General features: G+C 31.7%; 2 protein-coding genes across 9 annotated transcripts in view; one reads left to right on the plus strand and one right to left on the minus strand.

Annotated features, from left to right (window-relative positions):
- Positions 1-7,520: 7,520 nt before the first annotated feature.
- On the minus strand, positions 7,521-12,086 carry LOC141448120 (UDP-glucosyltransferase 2-like). Of its 6 annotated transcripts, none has more exons than XM_074116646.1 (8): positions 11,514-11,654; positions 11,337-11,417; positions 10,819-11,047; positions 9,749-10,143; positions 9,432-9,620; positions 8,277-8,505; positions 7,977-8,196; positions 7,521-7,902 (listed from the first exon to the last, which is right to left on the minus strand). In XM_074116646.1, exons 3-8 carry the CDS (start codon positions 10,982-10,984, stop codon positions 7,569-7,571), a joined length of 1,533 nt encoding a protein of 510 aa, XP_073972747.1. In that variant the 5' UTR covers positions 10,985-11,047; positions 11,337-11,417; positions 11,514-11,654; the 3' UTR covers positions 7,521-7,568. The 6 variants fall into 6 exon arrangements, with proteins under 6 accessions (XP_073972747.1, XP_073972668.1, XP_073972594.1 ...); XM_074116567.1 differs by having other exon boundaries at positions 11,499-11,654; XM_074116493.1 differs by adding an exon at positions 11,215-11,244 and having other exon boundaries at positions 11,337-11,654.
- A 1,479-nt stretch (positions 12,087-13,565) lies between these two features.
- Positions 13,566-20,397, plus strand: part of form3 (FH2 domain-containing protein formin 3) — a 146,404-nt gene continuing 139,572 nt past the window's right edge. For 2 of the 3 annotated variants that reach the window (XM_074113048.1, XM_074113154.1), the window contains exon 1: positions 13,566-13,841. The gene's annotated coding sequence lies outside the window, so the exon portion shown is untranslated. Of the gene's footprint in view, positions 13,842-19,627; positions 19,877-20,397 lie in introns of those variants that run through there. The other variant, XM_074113109.1, reaches the window with a different exon arrangement.

Genomic DNA, 20,397 nt, shown 5'->3' on the forward strand with positions numbered 1-20,397 from the left:
CTCCATTTCTATCGAAGGGATTTCTATCTAATTTGGCTATTTTCTAGAGTTTAACTATCTCTACAATTGAATGAAATTTTAACATTCTAGCTGTATTAGTATAGGAGATATAAGAAGTTAAAGTTTACGTATCTTTCACATACTCTAAACATTGATTCGTAATATCTCCATTTCTATCAAAGGGATTTCTATCTAATTTTGCTCAATTGTAGAGTTCATCGATCTGTACAATAGAGTGAAATATTAACATTCTAGCTGTATTAGTATAGGAGATATAAGAAGGTAAATTTTACGTATCTTACACATACTTTAAACTTTGAATCGTAATATCTCCATTTCTATCGAAGGGTTTTCTATCTAATTTGGCTCCTTTGTAGAGTTTAATTATCTCTAGATTCGAGTGTAATATGAACATTCTTGCTGCAGTAGTATAGGAGATATAAGAAGTTAAAGTTTTTGTATCTTTCAGATTCTCTAAAATTTGATTCGTAATATTTCCATTTCTATTGAAGGGATTTCTATCTAATTTGACTCAATTGTGGAGTTTAACTATCTGTAAAATAGAGTGAAATATTAACATTCTAGCTTCATTAGTATAGGAGATATAAGAAGTTAAAGTTTAGGTATCTTTCACATACTCCAAACTTTGAATCGTAATATCTCCATTTCTATCGAAGAGATTCCTATCTAATTTGGCTCTTTTGTTGAGATTAACTATCTGTACAATAAAGTGAAATATTAGCATTCTAGCTTCATTAGTATAGGAGATATAAGAAGTTAAAGTTTAGGTATCTCTCACATACTCTAAACTTTGAATCGTAATATCTCCATTTCTATCGAAGAGATTTCTATCTAATTCGGCTCATTTGTAGAGATTAACTATCTGTACAATAGAGTGAAATATTAGCATTCTAGCTTCATTAGTATAGGAGATATAAGAAGTTAAAGTTTAGGTATCTTTCACATACTCTAAATTTTGATTGGTAATATCTCCATTTCTATAGAAGCGATTTCTATCTAATTTGGCTCCTTTGTAGAGTTTAATTATCTCTAGATTCGAGTGTAATATGAACATTCTTGCTTCATTAGTATAGGAGATATAAGAAGTTAAAGTTTAGGTATCTTTCACATACTCTAAATTTTGATTGGTAATATCTCCATTTCTATAGAAGCGATTTCTATCTAATTTGGCTCCTTTGTAGAGTTTAATTATCTCTAGATTCGAGTGTAATATGAACATTCTTGCTGTATTAGTATAGGAGATATAAGAAGTTAAAGTTTACGTAACTTTCGAATAATCTAAATATTGATTCGTAATATCTCCATTTCTATCGAAGGGATTTCTATCTAATTTGGCTATTTTCTAGAGTTTAACTATCTCTACAATTGAATGAAATTTTAACATTCTAGCTGTATTAGTATAGGAGATATAAGAAGTTAAAGTTTACGTATCTTTCACTTACTCTAAACTTTGATTCGTAATATCTCCATTGCTATCAAAGGGATTTCTATCTAATTTTGCTCAAGTGTAGAGAATTTAACGATCTGTACAATAGAGTGAAATATTAACATTCTAGCTGTATTAGTATAGGAGATATAAGAAGTTAAAATTAAGGTATCTTTCACATACTCTAAACTTTGATTCGTAATATCTCCATTTCTATCGAAGCGATTTGTATCTAATTTCGCTATTTTCTAGAGTTTAACTATCTCTACAATTGAATGAAATTTTAATATTCTAGCTGCCGTAGTTCATGAGATATAAGAAGGTAAATTTTACGTATCTTTCACATACTTTAAACTTTGAATCGTAATACCTCCATTTCTATCGAAGGGATATTTATTTAATTTGGCTCTTTTGTAGTGTTTAACTATCTGTACAATAGAGTGAAATATTAACATTCTAGCTGTATTAGTATAGGAGATATAAGAAGTTAAATTTTACGTACCTTTCACATCCTTTAAAATTTGTATCGTAATATCTCCATTTCAATCAAAGAGATTTTTATCTACTTTGGCTCTTTTATATAGTTTAACTATCTGAACAGTAGAGTGAAATATTAACATTCTAGCTGCAGTAGTTCATGAGATAAAAGAAGTTAAAGTTTACGTATCTTTAACATACTCTAAACTTTGATTCGTAATATCTTCATTTCTATCGAAGGAATTTCTAACTAATTTGGCTCAATTGTAGAGTTTAACTATCTGTACAATAGAGTGAAATATTAACATTCTAGCTTCTGTAGTACAAGAGATATAAGAAGGTAAATTTTACGTATCTTTCACATACTTTAAACTTTGAATCGTAATACCTCCATTTCTATCGAAGGGATATTTATTTAATTTGGCTCTTTTGTAGTGTTTAACTATCTGTACAATAGAGTGAAATATTAACATTCTAGCTGTATTAGTATAGGAGATATAAGAAGTTAAATTTTACGTACCTTTCACATCCTTTAAAATTTGTATCGTAATATCTCCATTTCAATCAAAGAGATTTTTATCTACTTTGGCTCTTTTATATAGTTTAACTATCTGAACAGTAGAGTGAAATATTAACATTCTAGCTGCAGTAGTTCATGAGATAAAAGAAGTTAAAGTTTACGTATCTTTAACATACTCTAAACTTTGATTCGTAATATCTTCATTTCTATCGAAGGAATTTCTAACTAATTTGGCTCAATTGTAGAGTTTAACTATCTGTACAATAGAGTGAAATATTAACATTCTAGCTTCTGTAGTACAAGAGATATATAAAGTTAAAATTTACGTACCTTTCACATACTTTAAATTTTGTATCGTAATATCTCCATTTCTATCGAAGAGATTTTTATATACTTTGGCTCTTTTGTAGAGTTTAACTATCTGAACAGTAGAGTGAAATATTAACATTCTAGCTGGATTAGTATAGGAGATATAAGAAGTTAAAGTTTACGTAACTTTCGAATAATCTAAATATTGATTCGTAATATCTCCATTTCTATCGAAGGGATTTCTATCTAATTTGGCTATTTTCTAGAGTTTAACTATCTCTACAATTGAATGAAATTTTAACATTCTAGCTGTATTAGTATAGGAGATATAAGAAGTTAAAGTTTACGTATCTTTCACTTACTCTAAACTTTGATTCGTAATATCTCCATTGCTATCAAAGGGATTTCTATCTAATTTTGCTCAAGTGTAGAGAATTTAACGATCTGTACAATAGAGTGAAATATTAACATTCTAGCTGTATTAGTATAGGAGATATAAGAAGTTAAAATTAAGGTATCTTTCACATACTCTAAACTTTGATTCGTAATATCTCCATTTCTATCGAAGCGATTTGTATCTAATTTCGCTATTTTCTAGAGTTTAACTATCTCTACAATTGAATGAAATTTTAATATTCTAGCTGCCGTAGTTCATGAGATATAAGAAGGTAAATTTTACGTATCTTTCACATACTTTAAACTTTGAATCGTAATACCTCCATTTCTATCGAAGGGATATTTATTTAATTTGGCTCTTTTGTAGTGTTTAACTATCTGTACAATAGAGTGAAATATTAACATTCTAGCTGTATTAGTATAGGAGATATAAGAAGTTAAATTTTACGTACCTTTCACATCCTTTAAAATTTGTATCGTAATATCTCCATTTCAATCAAAGAGATTTTTATCTACTTTGGCTCTTTTATATAGTTTAACTATCTGAACAGTAGAGTGAAATATTAACATTCTAGCTGCAGTAGTTCATGAGATAAAAGAAGTTAAAGTTTACGTATCTTTAACATACTCTAAACTTTGATTCGTAATATCTTCATTTCTATCGAAGGAATTTCTAACTAATTTGGCTCAATTGTAGAGTTTAACTATCTGTACAATAGAGTGAAATATTAACATTCTAGCTTCTGTAGTACAAGAGATATAAGAAGGTAAATTTTACGTATCTTTCACATACTTTAAACTTTGAATCGTAATACCTCCATTTCTATCGAAGGGATATTTATTTAATTTGGCTCTTTTGTAGTGTTTAACTATCTGTACAATAGAGTGAAATATTAACATTCTAGCTGTATTAGTATAGGAGATATAAGAAGTTAAATTTTACGTACCTTTCACATCCTTTAAAATTTGTATCGTAATATCTCCATTTCAATCAAAGAGATTTTTATCTACTTTGGCTCTTTTATATAGTTTAACTATCTGAACAGTAGAGTGAAATATTAACATTCTAGCTGCAGTAGTTCATGAGATAAAAGAAGTTAAAGTTTACGTATCTTTAACATACTCTAAACTTTGATTCGTAATATCTTCATTTCTATCGAAGGAATTTCTAACTAATTTGGCTCAATTGTAGAGTTTAACTATCTGTACAATAGAGTGAAATATTAACATTCTAGCTTCTGTAGTACAAGAGATATATAAAGTTAAAATTTACGTACCTTTCACATACTTTAAATTTTGTATCGTAATATCTCCATTTCTATCGAAGAGATTTTTATATACTTTGGCTCTTTTGTAGAGTTTAACTATCTGAACAGTAGAGTGAAATATTAACATTCTAGCTGGATTAGTATAGGAGATATAAGAAGTTAAATTTTACGTACCTTTCACATCCTTTAAAATTTGTATCGTAATATCTCCATTTCAATCAAAGAGATTTTTATCTACTTTGGCTCTTTTATATAGTTTAACTATCTGAACAGTAGAGTGAAATATTAACATTCTAGCTAGATTAGTATAGGAGATATAAGAAGTTAAATTTAGGTATCTTTCACATACTCTAAAGTTAGATTCGTAACATCTCCATTTCTATCGAAGCGATTTCTATCTAATTTGGCTATTTTCTAGAGTTTAACTATCTCTACAATTGAATGAAATTTTAATATTCTAGCTGCCGTAGTTCATGAGATATAAGAAGGTAAATTTTACGTATCTTTCACATACTTTAAACTTTGAATCGTAATACCTCCATTTCTATCGAAGGGATATTTATTTAATTTGGCTCTTTTGTAGTGTTTAACTATCTGTACAATAGAGTGAAATATTAACATTCTAGCTGTATTAGTATAGGGGATATAAGAAGTTAAATTTTACGTTCCTTTCACATCCTTTAAAATTTGTATCGTAATATCTCCATTTCAATCAAAGAGATTTTTATCTACTTTGGCTCTTTTATATAGTTTAACTATCTGAACAGTAGAGTGAAATATTAACATTCTAGCTGCAGTAGTTCATGAGATAAAAGAAGTTAAGGTTTACGTATCTTTAACATACTCTACACTTTGATTCGTAATATCTTCATTTCTATCGAAGGAATTTCTATCTAATTTGGCTATTTTCTAGAGTTTAACTATCTCTACAATTGAATGAAATTTTAATATTCTAGCTGCCGTAGTTCATGAGATATAAGAAGGTAAATTTTACGTATCTTTCACATACTTTAAACTTTGAATCGTAATACCTCCATTTCTATCGAAGGGATATTTATTTAATTTGGCTCTTTTGTAGTGTTTAACTATCTGTACAATAGAGTGAAATATTAACATTCTAGCTATTGTAGTACAAGAGATATATAAAGTTAAAATTTACGTACCTTTCACATACTTTATATTTTGTATCGTAATATCTCCATTTCTATCGAAAAGATTTTTATCTACTTTGGCTCTTTTATATAGTTTAACTATCTGAACAGTAGAGTGAAATATTAACATTCTAGCTGGATTAGAATAGGAGATATAAGAAGTTAAATTTAGGTATCTTTCACATACTCTAAAGTTAGATTCGTAACATCTCCATCTCTATCGAAGCGATTTCTATCTAATTTGGCTATTTTCTAGAGTTTAACTATCTCTACAATTGAATGAAATTTTAATATTCTAGCTGCAGTAGTTCATGAGATATATGAAGGTAAATTTTACGTATCTTTCACATACTTTAAAATTTGATCGTAATATCTCCATTTCTATCGATGGGATTTCTATCTAATTTGGCTGAATTGTAGAGGTTAACTATGTGTACAGTAGATTGAAATATTAACATTCTAGCTGCATTATTACAAGAGATATGAGACATTATAGTTTAGGTATCTTTCACATACTGTAAACATTGATTCGTAATATCTCCATTTCTATCGAAGGGATTTTTATTTAATTTGGCTCTTTTGTAGAGTTTTGCTATCTGTGCAATAGAGTGAAATATTAACATTCTAGCTGCATTATGACAGGAGATATAAGACATTATAGTTTACGTATCTTTCACATACTCTAAACTTTGATTCGTAATATCTCCATTTCTATCGAAGGGATTTTTATTTAATTTGGCTCTTTTTTAGAGTTTAGCTATCTGTGTAATAGAGTGAAATATTAACATTCTAGCTGCATTATTACAGGAGATATAAGAAATTATAATTTACGTATCTTTCACATACTCTAAACTTTTTATTAGTAATATCTCCATTTCTATCGATGGGATTTCTATCTAATTTAGCTATTTTCTTGAGTTTAACTATCTGAACAGTAGAGTGAAATATTAACATTCTAGCTGGATTAGTATAGGAGATATAAGAAGTTAAATTTTAGGTATCTTTCACATACTCTAAAGTTTGATTCGTAATATCTCCATTTCTATCGAAGCGATTTCTATCTAATTTGGCTCTATTGTAGAGTTTAGCTATCTGTGCAATAGAGTGAAATATTAACATTCTAGCTGCAGTAGCATAGGAGATATAAGAAGGTGAAGTTTAGGTGTTTCACATACTCTAATGTTTGAATCGTAATATCTCCATTTCTATCGAAGGGATTTCTATCTAATTTGGCTCTTTTGTAGAGTTTAATTATGTGTAGAATGGAGTGAAATATTAACATTCTAGTTGCAGTAGTATAGGAGATATAACAAGTTAAAGTTTAGGTATCTTTCACATACTCTAAACTTTGAATCGTAATATCTCCATTTTTATGAATAGGAATTTCGTGTAATTCCTAAATTTGAAATCGTTCATTAAGTTCACTAAACCATCAGTGGGTCAATTGCCTTTGTACATTTTCATATTAGACAAAGGTACATATAGAGTCGATCTAATTTGTGAAAAATAAGAAATAAAAACCACTGGAAATAGGGGGAAATTGAAGCTTACTTCACTATATAAGACTGCTGGTTCTGTATTTGATCAAGAGTTTGGACGATGTTTAATTTTTGTAAATATTATTTAGGCGTTAAATTAATATTATAATATTTCAATTATAAGTTTGAATGTGGAAAGTACACTTTTCAGATTTCTTTGCAGAATAAAGAAGAAAAAAATTGAAATTTTTAGAAAGGAAAGTAGTTTTCTTCTAAAATTTACATTTCAGTGAAATTTATGGAGTTGCGAACTTTTATTGTTAGAGAGGAATTATTTCTGTAATTAGGATTTTTTTAAATAAAAGTTTATTAGTTTTCTAATTTTAATGGTTGTAGTGAGTTTGATTTCTATTATTCTGTTATTCACTTTGGATAAGCTATTATTTATACAGAATGTTACTTGGATTAGATTAATTAGATAAATATTTTAATCGTGTATTACACAATACAATAAATTACAATTTATTCCTTTTTTGACTTCCTTTTATACGTCCTTTTATTTGATACATCCTTTTTTTTACTAACTTTATCACCGTACAGAACTGCCTTTACACATCCGATCAACAATGATAATATTTTCTTCAATATATAAAGAATTACACAGACCGAAAAGATACAGAATGCAATCACATCCAACATGAGATATTGGTACCAGTGTAGATCTAGAACTGCTGGCCGCAAATGTGCAGCTCCTCTATGTCTGATCACATACTCTATCCAGTAGATAACATGGTCCATAGTTGGTATTGGCAGGTCTTTAAATATAGACGATCTTTCTTGAATCTTCTCTTGATATCTTTGGAAAAAAAAATAAATAAATAACAATAAAATGAGCCTGATTAAATAATCAAAATGGTCTACATAACTCACGTTGGATTGTGAAGCACTCTATCGACTGCTTCTAGAAGTAACTCTGTAGTAATGGAATTTTTATCCAGACTGTAGCCGATCCCCTCGTTTACTATAAATTTAGCATTATAATTCTGGTCACCTCTGAGTGGAATTACAACCATTGGCACAGCATGGTAGACAGCTTCCACCAGACCATGCATTCCGCCGTGTGTGATGAAGAGTTTGCAGTTTGGATGAGCTGTGAATATAGACCAAGATAGACTGGTTATATAGATTTATTTATTTATTTTGTAGATTTACAATGAGTTAAAGACTTACCTAATACTGCCGACTGTGGAAACCAATTTCTAACTACTTCGTTCTTGCTAGAATAATTCTGTAATATGCTGGAATTCTCTGCTTTTAAAAGTACTTTATATTTTAATTTTCCTAAAGCTGAGAGTATAGCGTCCTGCATAAATGGTTCTAAAACTGTTATATCAAAATAGGAACCGAAACTCAAGTAGATTACTCCTGATTTGGCGTTGTCCAGGATCTTCTTTAGGTCCTGCAATAAACATTTTATTTATTAAATTCTCTTTCTGCTTAGTAGGAGAGAACTCACTTTTACAGCTTACTCAGTTCGAAATAGTCGGATTTTTGAAGGATTTTTTTTTTTAAGTGAAAATAGAACAACAGATGACCTTATTAGATCGATTTTTCAGACACCCACTAGCATTTATGGATAGTATATAAATAGAAATTTTCCGCACGAATCTCTGATGACTGGAATAATAATAACCAGTAAGAAAGTGACAATGAAAGCTATTCCTAGTGTCAACGCTTTCGCACCTTAAGGTCCCTGGTTGTTCTAAGGACAACTGCTCCAGATTAAGAAACTCGTATCCTCTAGGAAAGGTATTTGAAAGATGGAATCTAGCAGTCTGGGATAACCACTAACGGTAGTCAATGCAATCTCCTTCGATGTCCTATCCAGAAATTAAAGATAATGCTTGAGGTTAAGAATTTTGGAGTTCTACATCCCTTCTATAACTGGTAACCTAGAAACGATAAATTCTGCTCTTACACTCGATAACTATCCAGGTTCTTAAGGTAAGCATCAAGAAGGAGTTGGCAGTTAAGGATAACCACTTTCAGATTGAAAATACCTTCCTTCAAACATCCCGCAGGGAGGTACCCTTTTCCAACATCTGGAAACTACCCAAATTCTCAAAGAGGTTCTGAGAAATAAGGTGAGCCTAAATTTCGATATAGCCCTGTACATTGCCAGAGTGTAAAGCATCACCCAATGAGCTACCCGATTTAAAACCTGGCACTACTCTGGGTACAGGAGGGGATACACTGCTCCTTGTGACAAACACACATTCTATTAGAAAATACAAGACACTCGAGGTAGTGTTACTAGGTTTTAGGACATTAAGGAATTTAATACCCTAACAATCATCCAACGCACCACAAAATTGTTACACTCACTTCTGGAAGTTGCTGGACATCTTGGACATTAATACCTCCGTATGGAATAACATTCTTTTGCAATGGTTCAGGATAACCAATAGCTGTATTCTGTTCTATCAACGTTAACGAGATATTTCTCAGAAGGTCTTCAATTGGAGGTAGATTTTCTGAACCTGGATACTTGAAGTATTCCCTCATGAGGGCTTCCTGTGATAAAAAAAAAAAGTACAGCTGATTAAATAACTTAATGTCTGCAGTCAGCTGACTCTTTACGTAACAAATATTTTTGTAAAATCATTATCATAAAAAAAAAAAATAAATAACCTTACGCTTACCTGTTTCTTTAAATAATACAAATTCCCAACAACTATATCCCAATATTGGAAAGCAAAATTGATGGCTCTTTCCATAAACGTCATACGATCATTGAACTTGGAGAATGCAGTAGTGTAGTGATTACCATTTAGAAAAGCCGTTTTTGGAAAGAAATATGACTGCATTATCCCTATAACTGGTGCCTTGAATTTATGGCCAAAGGCGATAAATGGTTCCTGTAGGAACCAAACTTCTGCTATGATCAGATCAAATCTGGAATCTGTGTCCTGGATCAGTCGTTGAACTTGTTCAAACTGTAATGATCTTGTTACACAATCCAGTCCGAAATTCCATAAACTGGTCAGATGGGAGAATAGGCCTTTGTTCAACAGCATGCCAGGAGATGTTATTTGTTCTGCAGGAGTAAAGCGGAAATTAATACTATAAATAAAGTAACACATTTCCTTTTAGTATATATAAAAAAACAAAACAAACTTCAATTTAAGTGCTACTTCAGTATCTAGATGAAATATCAAGATCGAAAAACCTTTTTTCGATCTCACAGGTCTCAACCGTACTTAAATGGGCATTGGAGAAGACTAATTGTTATTATTGAAACAGCTGGCTATTTCATCATTGCTGAAAATGAAGAAATCTGCTCCTTCTAAACCTTCACCAATTGTAGACTATAAGTCGCAATGCAGGGATGGAATTGTGTTGTTGATGTTGATGTACAGCTGTTTTGAGCCCTACCTGGGCTTTAACCCTTTGAACCTTTTACAGCCACTTTTTCCATTTTTGGAATTTCATAATTCTGTTACACGACAGAATCTATTCATAGAAAAACCTTTTAAGATGAACTTATCAACTTGAAGAACTTTATGAAGACGCGTTATTGTTGTTTATCCATTTCCTGCATTACTGCTTTAATAATCTACATATGTATTGTATATACAGGAAACTATTCTACACAACTGTTCGTTATTTGAGATACGTTATTGCGGAACATATACCAACGTAACAAATAAATAAAGCCTCTGGGCCAAGCAAATGAACACTTTTCACCTTAATATAAGAATTGAATACTTACTTGATAATTCCTCAAGAAAATTTGGAACCACAATGTCCGTCAGGTTTGGTACTGGAGTTTTCTGTGGAAATGGACTGACAACGGTCACATTATGTCCTCTTTTTGCTAGCTCTTTGAATATTGGTTGAGAGTTCATTGTATGGCTTTTGAAGGGCATTGGAACCATCACTAGAATGTTGGCTGCATTTCCTAAACCTATGATCAAAGCCAGTAGTAGAATGCTGATCTTCTGAAATAAAAATAAAATAATAATAACAATTATAATAATAATAATTCTATTTAACAGAACAACGTTTGAGTATTATACGATATCGTATGTTGCTTAGAGATAACCGGCAGCCACGTGCAATTAAACTTAGAAAATTGTGGATTTATAATTTATCAATATGTACTTACAAAATTCTAATACAGGTATTAGATGCATACCTATGGGGGAAATGAGGTAATACAAATTCAGATAGGAATAGTTTAATTTTTAGTTTTAATTAAAATAGTTTTCTGACAAAACTTTCACTTACTATACTTGGGTAAAAGAGATGCTATTGTAATCGTGCAGATTTAGATTTTGGTTTTCACTGGAAATGTTCGTTTCAGGATATCTGAGTACAGAAAAGTGACTTTTTGGAAAACATGGGCCTTTTAAATTAAAGAGTAATTCACTAAATCTCATGGATATTCACTTGAAAGGTACCAACACAATCGCTAAAAACATCGAAAATCTAAAAAAGTGAAGTAGTATTTCCGTGTCATGTTTAATCCTGATAAATACTTAACATGTAACAAATCTAAACATTCACTTAAAAGGACACTTTGTAGGAATGCCCAATCAACCTTGCACTTACTCCAATCTTCCCGCGGAAAAGGTTACAGATAAAAATTTTGTAAAACTGCGTAAGCCATGTTGAAAGAAAATTGTAAAAAGTCATTTTTTAGACAATCGATTCATTACATTGGCTACTTCGATTGATTTTCAAAAGAAAACCACTTTATTCGGTCTCAGGTAACTTAAAAAGCGGATATTTCCACTGAAAACTCGATATTTTGAGCGACGATCGCAATAAACTCTAAGAGAAATCAAAACAGAAGCTTTAAGCTGAAATTTAATCGCTTACCTTAAACAACTTTTCAGCCATAACTTAATTAGCCCACGTTTAACTGATCATTAACTAACAATGTTATGTTCAATGCCAAACTCACTATTGCAAGCAATTGTCATTATCACAAATCTTGAAGGTGCACTATCTTATCTCTCCATTGAAGAAGTAACCAACATTAAATGTAAGTGAAAACGGAATGATTCAATAAGAATTCCAATTATTCTGATTTAATATTTTAATTAATTTAATCTTCCGTGAACAACTCACAAGACTTTTACTACAATTCTCAATGTTCTAACTGGTCCATTTTCTGCAGAAAGACGAATATTTGAGACTGAAATAACCTTAAACCTTAACATTCAAATAAACAGAGAAGCCCCTCGCATCTTGAAAACTAAAAATTTAAGCAACAACACATTTTACCCTCTTTCATAGTGTTCACAGATCTACGGAAGCGCCAAAAAATCGAACATCAACCGACTTCAGACATTACAATCAAAAATTCTAAGAACAATAGTTAACGCTCCCTTCTACGTCTCCAATCATACTATACACTCTGATCTAAATATTCCTCTCGTTTCTGAAATAGCACAATCTCGCTACACAAAACTCCACTCAAATCTACCCAATCACTACAACCCTCTTATCCAAAACATGTCTACAACATCACTTCCTTCAAATCCTCATCGCAGACTAAAGCGGCGGTGGCCACGCGACCATCTCGATACAACGCCGACCTCCTAGGATGGTTGCTGTGTAAGCTCGCCAACGTGGCGAACTAACGGCTTCCATCACTGGATGGTCGTCGTTCACTCCACTCACGTCTCTTGGCGCACATGCATGTGCGCGCACGTGTATGTAAGTGCATATATTTGCGTGCGCGTGTATTTGCGCCATTTCCTTACTCTCATCCCTTTTGCTTGTTATATCTATTATAGTTGCAAAATAAATAACTAAAAAAAAAAAAAAAAAAAGTATAATTTAAATTTCATTGAAAAACAATACAAATAAATAAAAAACAGGACATTTATGCTTAAAAAAAAAAAAAATGAGAGCGTCTTAAAAAACAGTACGAATGGTCACCGTACCTATAGGTGAGTACTGGGATGAGAAGTGGGAACCAGCTGCTTTAAGAAGGCTCATAACGTCATAACACATGGAAGCTATCCAGTCTCTCCAGGATGCCAAAAATATTGCAGGTAGTTCCGGATAACCTGCTTCCTTTGCCACACACGTGACGTACCATACTCTCCCGGAAAATGTCTAGGAAAAGAACGAAGCTTGAAAATTTACCACCTCGGTGGGTTGGAATAAATTTAATCGCCTTAATCCCTTATAACTACCCAAACTCTTTGGAAAAGTCTTAAGGAGAGATGAGCGCCCGCAGATTAAGAACTAAGAAAACTTAAGAAGTAAGTGAATTGGTTTTATTCAAGATTAAAGACTTGTAATGGTTATAAAAGAAATAGCTTGAGTTGCTCGGAGAGGATAAAGCTGTTGATGGCGAACTCCGGTAAAGCAGAAATAAGTAGTTAGGATAATATTGATGGTGAGTTCAGCGTGTGCGTGCGTTAGGAGGCCGAGAGAAGAAGTGGCAAAGGACTTGTACACTCTTGGGTGTTCGTATTGAGAGGGGGAGGCATTATTAAGCACTTTGCGGCGGCAATCTTCACTTGGTGGGCACTTCTACAGTCAGTGAAAGTGTTTGTCAGTATCTGTCTAGACGCCGAACAATTTGTAGTAAGCCGCAAAATTTTTTGTAGTTCAAACTCGTTTTCCAAATTTTTTTGGCTCCTATATTATTACTTGAGTTTTAATCTTTTTTTTTTTTTTTGTTTAATCGGGGAAAATTTTATAGTGGAAATCTAGTGACAGTTTTCTAGGGATTTTACACATTTTTTGGGAGGAAAAGTCTCCGATGAAAAGGTAAATATTTTGCTTTAATTCTGGCAACTTTAAAAATTAATAGTTTACAAAAATTCTAATTATTTTTTTGTTTTTGATATTTTTATTTTTTTGACCAGAAATGGCAAAAGTGTGATACAATAAATTTTTGAAACCTCTCTCATTGTCTACAGTAATATAATAATTTTAAATTCCTCCGCCATTAACAGAATTTTTTATTTTTACTCTTAATAAGAAACAATTCGACTTTGTTACACTTTCTGTTCAGAGTTTTCCTGGGAATTACACGTTTTATGGCCTTCTGAGTTAGAAAAAAGTGGTAATCAATGGTCTTTGCTTATTCTTTTTTTTTAAGTATGGAAGCCCCAAAACGAAAAACTGAAAAATGAAATGAACACTTCTGTTATCGGAAGTCCCCTGGATCTCGTCAATAGTTTAATGATGATAAAACGTCCATAAAAGTGCTTCCGGTTGTTTTTTTGCATTGGATTGCATTGATTATCGAATTATAAATTTTCTGTTATTCCTATTAAGTGAGGTTATTACAAGATTTCCCTCCAAGGGAGGGAGGGATTTTCATGAAAACGGCTCCAACTATTTCCCCCCCCCCAGGAAATGTTCCTGAAGACGTTCCTTGGGTAAGCTTACCTTTAAAGTGACCTTTAATCAATGACCTCATCAGCTGTTTGATACTAAAATGAATTAAGTACGAAGGAAAAGTTTCAAATTTGGGGGGAAAAAAAATCTGTGGAGCGGAAGTTACATTAACCATTTTGTTTTTTTTTTTAACAATTTCCCCTTCTTTTTTTCGCATAAATTCTAATGAAAAATTTCGTATCATTGATAATTCTTTGAGAAAGTTGTGGATTTTTGGTAATATTTTCTCAGAAAAATCATTTTTCTGCACACACAGTAGTTGGTTAGGTTTCCATCAAAAAAATGAAATTTTAATACCAATGTACAGGATTTTTCACTTTTAATTTGAGTTAAATGCGTTGAAAAGAAAAATCGCTCCATCAGAAGAATCGAACTCTTTGTAGGAAAATTATCATATAACGCCAAATCGATTAGGTAGTTATACTAACGATAATTAATGGTTTTAACAGCTGATGCGTCTTGCTCCCAGTAAATATTTACAAAAAAAATTGAACTTTATCGGAAATTGATTAAATCGATTCTTGAGAACCTGAGTAAAATATTTTGTTGTTGCTTTTTTCTTGACAAATTTTTCCCCCGATTAGTTTTGTATCGGGTATAAAAATTTCAGGTACTATGTCTTGTAAACTCTTTTACGTGAATTAAATGCCTTGTAAAGTCGATTTTGTACACGTTCAGGAACATTAAATTATCCCCCCCCCCTGGAGGTTTAAATTGGTGACAAATCAACAGTAAATCGAAAGTGTTATTGAATCAGAATGAAATCGAAGTTTCGATCGAAAGACTCAACACGAAAGGTTATCATTTTCCGAGATCAATGTGACCAATGGTTACAAGGAAACAGGATCTGTTTCAATACGGTGCTTTCCATCATTTACTCAGTTCTTTCCCTAATCTTTCAATAGCATTTTCGTTTTAAATCAATCCATTTCTAGTTCACTTTCTGTAATTTCTTGTCAGAAGAAGTATTGCAATGTTACAGACTTTTGATACTGAATTTCAAAGATTTTGGGAGGTATACGAATTCGAATTGTAAATTCTAAATTAAAATATTCACAAATATACACAGAAGTTAAGAATAGAACCAACAACAATTAATATAAATGCACTAATTAAGCCAGAAGAATACATTAAAGAACACACGAGATCAAAAAAAAAAAGAAAACAGAAAACATAAAAAGGAATTAAGCGAACTGGAAATTAAATGAAAGGAGTAAATAAAGAAAATGAAACAAAGCAAAGTGGGAAATGTAATTGATAACAGAAATTATTAAACCATTATTTTTCTATACATTTTTCTTCTTCTACGACTCAAAATAATTTCATGCTTTATTCTGCCTCCAAGCAATGGACCACCAGCCACCTTACACTTGGGGGACTGCTATCCTCTATCTCAATCTCTACTTCCAAGTACCTCTCCTTCTCTGCCACCACAATTCCTTGGCGTCCAACAAATTTAATCATATTAACTATTAAAATAAAATCTAAGCGCCTAGGGCCTGGGAATCGAATCCAGTAACCGCAGTACATCTTTTTAGCTTTGCGGGCCTTGCCTCTAAACCGCTCGGCTATCGTGGCATTTTAACTTTTGCCAAAAATATTTCATTATGAAATTACTTACTGAAATTCAGTATATTAAGAATATCAGTATTTTCAACTTTTTTTTGCAGTAAAAATTATTTGTTTCAGAAAAATTTTATGTAAATTGTGGTACGAAGATCTTGGCGCCCCGGACTGTTTTCTTATATTATTTTGCTTTAAATTTTATGATTATTAATATTTTCAACTACTCAGTTCCAATATAATGGTTGAAAAGAATCTAAAACGTGTGGTAGAGTCTAAGCCTTGTCCAGTGGGTGTCTTGCCAAGGTTGTGTGGCTTCCTACTTAATTCTTTGTCCACTTTAGATAGACTATTTATTTATTTTAATTGGATAGCAATATAATAGTTTTTTTTTTTCAATTTTCCTTTAAAATACAATTTCAATTTAGTGTTAAATATATATGTATATAAAAAGTATAATATACTTGGGAAAATAACCTTATCATGCTCACCCAAACCGCTATTTAAATTTTGATAAAGATCTGCAATACAAAAAATTAAAATTAAATCAATCAATGGATTTGAATATTCAGTTTATTTTTGCAGAATTTTATTGCAAATATTTTATTTTTATTTTTTTGCAAATATTATATATATTTTTTTAACTTTGCAAAAAACTATTGCAGAAATAAAAGTAGGGCATTTTTTGAGCAAGTGGGTAGTCCTCACCTACACAAAATCTTTTTGCAAACTTCTTTTCTTAGCCAGAGATTATTTTTCATAATATATTTATATTTTCACTTTACTGTTACTATTTCCTGTCCCCTTCCATTTTCTGCACAAGGATTTTTTTTTTGAAAAAGAAAATTGCTTCTCTAAAAACATTGGTAACAACTTGTATTGAAAGCAATGGCCGAGCTTTAAAGTTTCTGATATTTTTAAATTAAACTTACTATTTTACACTGCAGCTTCCTTTAAATCATAGAACAGTAGCTTCGACCTTCGCTGATGATATTGGGTATCCTCTCTTGTCATCCCGAACCTTTCTCGGCCTCTAGATACCTCCTAGAAAATCTGTCCTTAATAGAGAAGTAGGGCTTTAAACAAATGGAAGATAAGATTAAATGAACAAAATTTTATTCAAACCACTTTTACGCTCCGACACTTTACTCGTCCTGGTGTTAAATTCAATAACACGTTACAGACAGAGTACGCTACCATGGGGATTACCTATGGATAAACGGAATTCTCGTACCAGAATGGAAAGACTATAGACTAACAGACGATTTCGCGTGCTATCAAGCTTACTTAGTTGTTAAACGATCCAACAATCTTTGTACAAAACTTTGTTGCAACCTATATGAACCCATGGATTAGAGGTGTGGGGTTCCGGTAAGCATTCCAACCTTTATCGCATCTAATTCTCTCAATCCAGAATCCCTTGAAAAATCACCAATGATCCTTATTATGTCTTCAATAATACTATACACCATGATCTATCTATCCTATATCATACCCTTCGTGTCTCGAGATCATCTTCACTATTTCCAACGCCATTAAGTGACGGGCATCTTCTTTAAAAGTCATGTCATCTTATTGTAAAGTTCACATTGGCTTGTAAATTGGATTAATCCATTTTTCAATTCCATTTGCCTATCAAGTCCAAGAGGAGATTTTCACCTTTGATTTACTTACGAGAGAAAAACGTGCCAATTTTCGATTTCGAGTTCACATTGCACCCTCAAGAAACTTCGAATACAGTTATATTTCTACACCCAGTCCATGAATATTACTTGTTGAGCCTCTTTTTCTTTAAAAAAAAAAAAAAGCACTCAAAATAGCCTTTTGCCTAAACACTCACTTTTCGCGCGTTCATGGACATCTGAGACCAAGATTTTCCGATGAAAATTGATTCACGACAAATAGGAAGTTGTCACCAGAGCTCAGTATCATTTCAGCTCAGCCTGCAGTGCTGCTAGAGAAGAGGTTAAAAACAGCTGACTGATACAGAACTAGCGGCTCAGCTGTTTTCCTCAGCACTCATTGCACTCGCTGTGACGCGCCAATGGTGTGTTGGTTAATTTTCGTAGTTGGTCCGCAGTTCCAGGAAGTGGCCAGTGGGCACTGGAACTGTGTAAACATGTGTAGAGCTGCTTACTGAAGTAACAACAATGTAAACAACTCTGGAATTCCAGACCACATACTCCACAGCCGAGAGCCTATTTCTTCTCTGTGTCTATATAAAAACATATATATCTAGAATGTTAATCTGGGCCTTTAATTTCTAGTTTAACAGTTTCATACTTACAGTGTTTGCTTTTGCTTACTTTCGTAAGTGTATTTGTGATAGTGTCAACTTTGGGAGTCCCCTCCTGTCAAACAAAGCATATTTTTATTATTTTTCTTTTAAGCCATACATGTCAGAATATAAATGTGTGACCAAAATGTTAAAAAAAAAAAGAAGCTGAAATTTTATATTTTGATCTGCAATTTCACGATCAAAACTTCCAAAGTCGAAGTACCATTTTAAGGAATCGATTTTTCGTATTTCGATGATTTTCTCAAAAATTTACGTTTTCTTTAACCTTTCTAAACAAATTTTACACTTGCTAATCTGTAATTTTCATTTGAAAAATTTTTCCTAGGACAATTAGTTTCTGGAAAAGGAGGTTGAATTGGCTCTCTTCTAAATTCCCGTCTTAGCCACATTAAGCCTATCCATTTCATTTTCTTAAAAGTCCCCGTAATCGTAGCTTTTCGACAAAATATTTTAAATAAAAGGAAAAATCAATTTTTCAAAGTCGTACTTCCAGTTGGTTGATTGCGACCATAACCTTATTGTCTAACCTAAGCGAACGTCCAACAATATTTTCATTTTTAAAGTACATAAACCCAAATAATTGCTATAAAACAGTTGTTTCGAACTCGGGGGAGCTTAAAACGGATATTTTCAGGCTAAACTCAAGATTGAAAATCTCATCATTGCAATGCTTCCTTTTTAAAAAGAGAAAGATAAATTGAAAAGTCCTGCAAATAGTAATCCCATATAGAACTAAGCGAAAGAGGGCGGTAGTTGAACATTCCACCGTACCTGTCTATTCCTGTTAAGTTTTGAAAAACAATAGTTAGATAAGTTTTTCAGTACAGCACGCAATATATTTTTTTTTATGTCCCAACTAAGTCATCTGTCGAATGATGTTATTTATCTTATATGGTAAACATCCTACATCCATTTCGTCAGACGTTATTTCCTATGTTACAGAATTGAATTATGTTAATCATGTTTGTTTAACAGAAGTTTATTATTCCTAGAAGTTCTCGGTCTATGTGTTATTATTGTACTGCATGAATCATGCACAATTCTTTGAAAGTTTAGGCTAACTAATTTTACGATTCTGTGTTTTTTTTTAATTAAACAGCAATAATTGTTTGCAGAATTTAAAAAAGGAGAAAGTGAGAGTACAAATTTATAGTAAATAATTGATACTTCATTATTATTTATGCAAAATAGTTAATGCATGTTAAAAAAAAGAACACCAGCGCCTACTTGATAAACCCAAGTTGTAGGTTTCATTTGAAAATAACCTTTCGTATGGCTATATTGTAACCCAAACTATTACTTTAGGTTTGTCGTACTAGTTATTATTTAAGCGCAAGAATTGATTATTATCTATTTGTGCTACAATGTGATGACTATTGTTCTGTTTAATTTGTGAATTCGTAGTATTTAATAGTGTCTCTAGTATTTTATCTTCATAGTGAAATCAGTTTTAATGAACATACACAAAAAGAATATTAAATGATTGTGACTGATTTAAGAATTAGATTGACAGATCATAGAAATCCAGATAAAACAGGTTTGTTAATGATTCAGTGTTCCATTAGAAGCTAGTATTTATTATTTAATAAACAAATTTTCATTTCTTTGTCACGTCTTATTCCTAGAAATGTTGATTTTGATTTTCACTAGAAAAATCAGTAGAATTATTGATGATTGAGTGGTCAAAATAATTCAAAAAGAAAACGTATAGGAAGTTCCAATAAGTTACCTGATTTAGGGTCTGCCCACTATCGAACCCAACAATTAGCTTTTATAAAATTCAGCCAAAAGAAAATGCCACTTTGCGATTTCCATTTGTCGTTTTAAACTTATTGTCCATAATTAGAACTACAACTATTATATTTGAAATATATTCTCGATAACGGGAGGTTGGACTTACTTCAGTACAATTTAAGGACTTATTCAGTATTAAATTTTAATGAGGCTAAATACCAATAATTCCAAGTTGAAGAAAATTAGCTATTAGCTATTCAAAATGCATTTCGCTGGTTAAAATTCAGCTTCAGTTTGAGAAACTTTCAATCCAATTCATAATTT

The sequence above is a fragment of the Rhodnius prolixus genome, unplaced genomic scaffold (assembly GCF_049639745.1).
Source record: "Rhodnius prolixus isolate KJV_2025 unplaced genomic scaffold, Rpr scaffold_1, whole genome shotgun sequence".
NCBI classification, from domain to species: domain Eukaryota; kingdom Metazoa; phylum Arthropoda; class Insecta; order Hemiptera; family Reduviidae; genus Rhodnius; species Rhodnius prolixus.